The sequence below is a fragment of the Rhagoletis pomonella genome, unplaced genomic scaffold (genome assembly GCF_013731165.1).
Source record: "Rhagoletis pomonella isolate Grant_MI unplaced genomic scaffold, Rhpom_1.0 Rhpom_scaffold_21261, whole genome shotgun sequence".
In the NCBI taxonomy this organism is placed as follows: Eukaryota; Metazoa; Arthropoda; class Insecta; order Diptera; family Tephritidae; genus Rhagoletis; species Rhagoletis pomonella.
Window position 1 is genome coordinate 1 of NW_023479773.1, and position 2,308 is coordinate 2,308.

Here is a 2,308-nt window from a genome sequence, read left to right on the forward strand (position 1 = left end):
TTTTTTGAAGTATCCTGTGCTACGCGACTTGAAATTGAACGGCACAAAACGGAGAGTGCGGAAGAAAATTCAACAAATTATAATAAAGTAACTAAAATTGATGTTGGCGGACTAGATGAACAAATTGAAATGATAGAGGAAGCGATAGATATGGCTTTTGGACTAAATGTTGTACCTGCAGGTTATTTACTTACTGATTTACGTTATTTACGTAGCTAAAAATGTTGTAACAAATTAGATATGGTTGTGTTTTTATTTAAAACGTTTTTTATTCTTGTCCCTACAGGTGTGAAAGTTTCGCGTGGTTTTCTTTTACATGGCCCCACTGGTTACGGCAAGAGCTTACTCTGCCAAGTCATGTGCTCAACAATGCAGGAGAAGACTGCTAAATTAACCAAAGTCGAGCTGATTCGGATTAACACCAGCGAATTATTTAGCAAATTCCTCGGCGAAACGGAAAAAAATCTAATGTCTCATTTCGAGAAGGCATTCGAAAACTACCCGACCCCCACTCTTATCGTCATAGAGGACGTGCACAATCTTTGTCCAAAGTATGAGACAAATGAAATGACCAAACGTGTGGGAGCGGCCTTTCTAAGCGCGCTGGACATCCTAAACGGACCGAAAAAGGAAGCACAACGCATCTTCTTGTTAGCTACAACATCTCAAATCGACGCACTGAATCCAAATGTACGCCGCTGTGGTCGTTTGGATAGCGAGATTGAAATCAGCGCACCGACGCCTAAGCAACGCGCTGCCATACTAAGCTGTCTTCTCCGTAGCATTACACATAAACTCTCACCTGCCGACATTGATGATGTGGCTCAAGTGCTGCATGGTTATGTTGGTGCTGATTTGGCCAATCTTGTGTACGCCGCTTCGTTACGTGCGCTAAAAGATGATGCACGACCTCTGCATTTGCAAGACTTGCATGCCGCACTGACACTTATTAAACCATCGGCTATGCGTGAGGTGCTCATAGAAAACCCGAATGTGCATTGGAGTGACATCGGTGGACAGGCCGAATTGAAACTGAAGCTCAAACAGGCTATAGAATGGCCACTACTGCATCCAGATAAGTTTGAACGGCTCGGTTTGAAACCGCCTCGAGGTATTCTAATGTTCGGTCCGCCAGGCTGTTCCAAAACAATGATCGCCAAGGCGCTTGCCACCGAAAGTCAACTGAATTTTCTCTCCATAAAAGGGCCCGAATTATTCTCGATGTGGGTGGGCGAATCGGAGCGTGCAGTACGCGAAGTCTTTCGCAAGGCGCGTCAAGTAGCGCCGGCCATTGCGTTCTTCGACGAAATCGATGCCATTGGTGGCGAGCGAGCTGATGGTGGCGATGGCGGTTCGGGAACGTCGGTTAAAGAACGTGTGCTCACTCAACTGCTCACTGAAATGGACGGTGTTGAGGCTTTGGAAAATGTCACTATTGTAGCAGCAACTAATCGACCAGATATGATTGACAAAGCACTGTTGCGCCCGGGACGTTTCGATCGTATTGTCTATGTTGGACTGCCCGATACCGAGGCACGTCAAGAAATCTTTCGCATAAAATTATTGCCAATGCCATTGGCAGCTGATGTAGATTTGCAAAAGCTTGTGCAACGTACTGAAGGATATTCAGGTGCCGAAATACAGGCCGTATGTCAGGAGGCGGCATTGAAATGTCTGGAGTAGAGTTTTGAAGCTGAGCGTGTACGATGAACGCATTTCGAGTACGCATTAAATGCCGTGCAACCGCGCACGAATCCCGAGCTCTTACAGCTCTACGATCAGTATATTAAGCAAAAATAACATCGCCAGTTTGAAAATATGTACATCCTAACAAACTTGCTGATTTGTACAGAAATCGAGTATGTCATTCTTTGTAAAAACGCTACTATTGTGTGCTTGTGTCACTACTTTCCGTGTCCGTTGATGTATTTTCTAGATTGCACTCTGTGTTCATACAGTGCAAGCCACCCAAATTGGCTATATTGCTTAGAACATTATAACTAGTTTGTTGCGCTATGTTGAGACTGCGCTTACGCCGTCAGTTGCTCCGGCGGCTACCACCACCTCTGGTGTTCCCAAAATATTCATTAATGCAGAGTGCTTTAATACTTGGTCTGCCGCTTTGAATCCCAATTCGACATTTTTGCTGCGTATCATTAGAATAATGGAAATTATCAGATGTATGATTTACATAAGTTTAATAGAAGTGAAATAAATATGTACCCTTTCGAATGCTTTTTCATATGCCGCGCCAAGGCTGATGATTGATTAAATTTCCAAGGACAAAATTTGCACTCGAACGGTTTTT

General features: G+C 44.1%; 1 protein-coding gene across 1 annotated transcript; it reads left to right on the plus strand.

Annotated features, from left to right (window-relative positions):
• Positions 1–6: 6 nt before the first annotated feature.
• On the plus strand, positions 7–2,287 carry LOC118732499 (ATPase family protein 2 homolog). The gene is made up of 2 exons (XM_036461627.1): positions 7–181; positions 287–2,287. The coding sequence occupies exons 1-2, from the start codon at positions 130–132 to the stop codon at positions 1,681–1,683; spliced, it is 1,449 nt and encodes a 482-aa protein (XP_036317520.1). The 5' UTR covers positions 7–129; the 3' UTR covers positions 1,684–2,287.
• The last annotated feature ends 21 nt before the right edge of the window (positions 2,288–2,308 follow it).

Coding starts and splice junctions, on each gene's coding strand:
- LOC118732499 (XM_036461627.1), top strand. CDS start 130: ATGATAGAGGAAGCGATAGATATGGCTTTTGGACTAAATGTTGTACCT. Junction 182..286: donor ACTAAATGTTGTACCTGCAG/GTTATTTACTTA, acceptor TTGTCCCTACAG/GTGTGAAAGTTTCGCGTGGT.